The sequence below is a fragment of the Syzygium oleosum genome, unplaced genomic scaffold (genome assembly GCF_021117445.2).
Source record: "Syzygium oleosum isolate NSW1041296 unplaced genomic scaffold, Sole_v2.1 Sole_v2.25, whole genome shotgun sequence".
NCBI lineage: Eukaryota > Viridiplantae > Streptophyta > Magnoliopsida > Myrtales > Myrtaceae > Syzygium > Syzygium oleosum.
The window spans coordinates 572,732-575,395 of record NW_026607509.1 but is presented as its reverse complement, the minus strand read 5'-3'; the positions used below and the strand labels follow the sequence as shown (position 1 = coordinate 575,395).

Sequence of the window (2,664 nt, the reverse complement as noted above, 5' to 3'; positions counted from 1 at the left end):
TTCCTATGTATAATAAACCTATACCATCCCCCTGTGTACAAAAATGTATATCTAACTTTTCAAACGCATTCTAAGAACGTTGGGTTCCTCCCCTTTTTATATGAACCTATATCCAACCCCCTTAAACACACCCAAACCAAATTTCCTCGATTCATTTCTGATCTGTTTCTCTCTAAGCCAAAATTTGAAAGGAAAAAAAAAGCGCACAGCACACTATAAAACGAAAAATTTCCTCCCACCAACACCAACAAGACCAAAACTATGTGCAAAAACTACCGAACGGCCTGAAAATGAAAGAAGTCTCAAGATCGGTGGTGGTGATCATGGTGCCTCTCCCGGCGCAAGGCCACCTCAACCAGCTCGTCGAGCTCGCCTACCTCGTCGCCTCGTACGGCATCCCTGTCCACTATGTCGGCTCCGCCTCCCACAACCACCAGGCCAAGCTCCGCTCCCACATCCCGCCCTCGTCCTCACCCAGCGACATCTGCTTCCACAACTTCCCAACCCCGCCCTTCCTCTCCCCCGCCCCGAACCCTAATTCGACTTGCAAGTTCCCCTCCCACCTCCAGCCAGCGTTCGACGCCGCTTCGTTGCTCCGCGGCCCCATCGCCTCCCTCATCCGCTCCCTCTCCTTGGAGTCGAGGCGGGTTGTCGTGGTCCACGACTCGCTGATGGGGTCCGTGGTCCAGGACGCCGCCTCAGTCCCCAATGCCGAGAACTACGTCTTCCACTCGGTTTCCGCCTTCGCGCTTTACTGGTACAAGTGGGAGGCCACGGGGATTGTGCTGCCGCGGGAGGAGGAGGTCGATATCGTGGAGCTCCTCTCCTCCAATGGCTTCCCGTCCCTCCAGGACTCATTCACCGACGAGTTCTTGAAGTTCATCGCATTGCAGCACGAGTTCAAGAAGTTAAGCTCGGGAATCATCTACAACACATGCAGGGTTGTCGAAGGCCATTATGTAGACTTATTTACCAGTGCAACAGCGAACAGCATCACAACCAAGCACTGGGCAATCGGGCCGTTCAACCCGGTCAAAGTACCCGAAAAGAAGTCGAGAAGATCGGCTCACGGGTGCATGGAGTGGCTCGACAAGCAAGCACTGAACTCAGTGATATATGTGTCCTTCGGCACCACAACGGCGCTGAGCAACAAGCAGATCCACGAGATCGCGACTGGGTTGGAATGTAGTGGACAGAAGTTCATCTGGGTATTGAGGGAAGCTGACAAGGCAGACGTTTTCAGCGGCGGAGGAGAGGCGAGGAAAATCGAACTGCCCCAAGGGTTCGAAGAGATGGTGGAGACTCGAGATTTAGGCCTGCTGGTGAGGGACTGGGCGCCGCAGCTCGAGATCTTGGGGCACCCTGCGACAGGCGGGTTCTTGAGCCACTGCGGGTGGAACTCTTGCATGGAGAGCATCAGCATGGGAGTGCCGATCCTCGCATGGCCTATGCATTCGGATCAGCCCCGGAATGCTGTCTTGATCAGCAAAGTCCTCAAGATTGGACTTATTGTCAAGGACTGCATGAGCCAAAACAAGGTCGTGAAGTCATCCGAGATCCAAGGTGCCGTGAAGGCGCTCATGGCGTCGGAGCAAGGTGACGAGATGAGGAAGAGGGCGGCGGAGTTAGGGGTCGCCGTCCGGGGGTCAATGGATGAGGGCGGAGTTTCTCGGGCCGAGTTGGACTCTTTCATCACTCATATCTCTAGATAAGTTCTCTCCCTTTTTCTTATTCTGTTCTTAGCATTAAAGATATATCTTAGTTAACGGGAGAGGGAGAGAGAGAGAACATTCTATATAAATTCAGTCTGCGAGTGATTCAATGTAAAAAGCAATCATTATATAGAAAGTATATGAAAGCATGTATCTTCTGTAAGATTTAATGTGGATTCATATATATTTTTAATAAATGATCGACTTGAAATAGAACGAGTTCAGAACCTAAGTATTATTCGAAGAGTTGTGGAGAACTTAGGTCGTGATTTGTCGTGGGCTGTAGGAACATGTGGTTGTTGTCAGGGATGTAAACATGTGCAAGACCTAATCTGCAGTTGTTGTCGAGGACGTACGTAAAAACGTTCAGAGGCCCATCCAAGGGCAATTACCCGACCTTCGGACCAATATCCAAGGGCAAAAATTGCAGTTTTTCATCTTCATTTATCAATTGTATGGTAAACATTGATCTCTATGCGACACATCTTTGATTCTGCCGACATTTGTAATTTATGAATTGTTGAATGATCATGTCTTTATCATTGTACTATCAATTGGTAACGACGGTAAACAACCTAGATAAGGTTCTACTTTTTTTTTTATTAATTCAATCCAATGACGAACGCAAGTTATGATGCGCGTGGTGGCATAAAACTCGTGTTGATTAACTATGATCGATCTTTTTGGCCAAGCGATATTGTATTGGAAATTTCAGCCAAGAGGATTTACTTCTCATCTCGTCTAGCTTGTAATCTTTAGACAAATCTCATTGTATGGACTCACTGCCTTTTCTTTTTATTTGGTTGCATCTAGCTAGGCCTGCGCAACTTGTTGTGATGATTATTAGAATGTCCAATTTGAATATTTAAGCCATTGAGTGGAGAAGACTACATATCTGTAAGGCACGTTACAACTATGTATCTAGGCGACGGGTGATTACGAATAACACCCC

General features: G+C 48.2%; 1 protein-coding gene across 1 annotated transcript; it reads left to right on the top strand.

The window, feature by feature from the left end:
- On the top strand, nucleotides 1-2,259 carry LOC115674548 (zeatin O-glucosyltransferase-like). The gene has a single exon (XM_030596953.2). The coding sequence runs from the start codon at nucleotides 291-293 to the stop codon at nucleotides 1,710-1,712; it is 1,422 nt and encodes a 473-aa protein (XP_030452813.1). The 5' UTR covers nucleotides 1-290; the 3' UTR covers nucleotides 1,713-2,259.
- The last annotated feature ends 405 nt before the right edge of the window (nucleotides 2,260-2,664 follow it).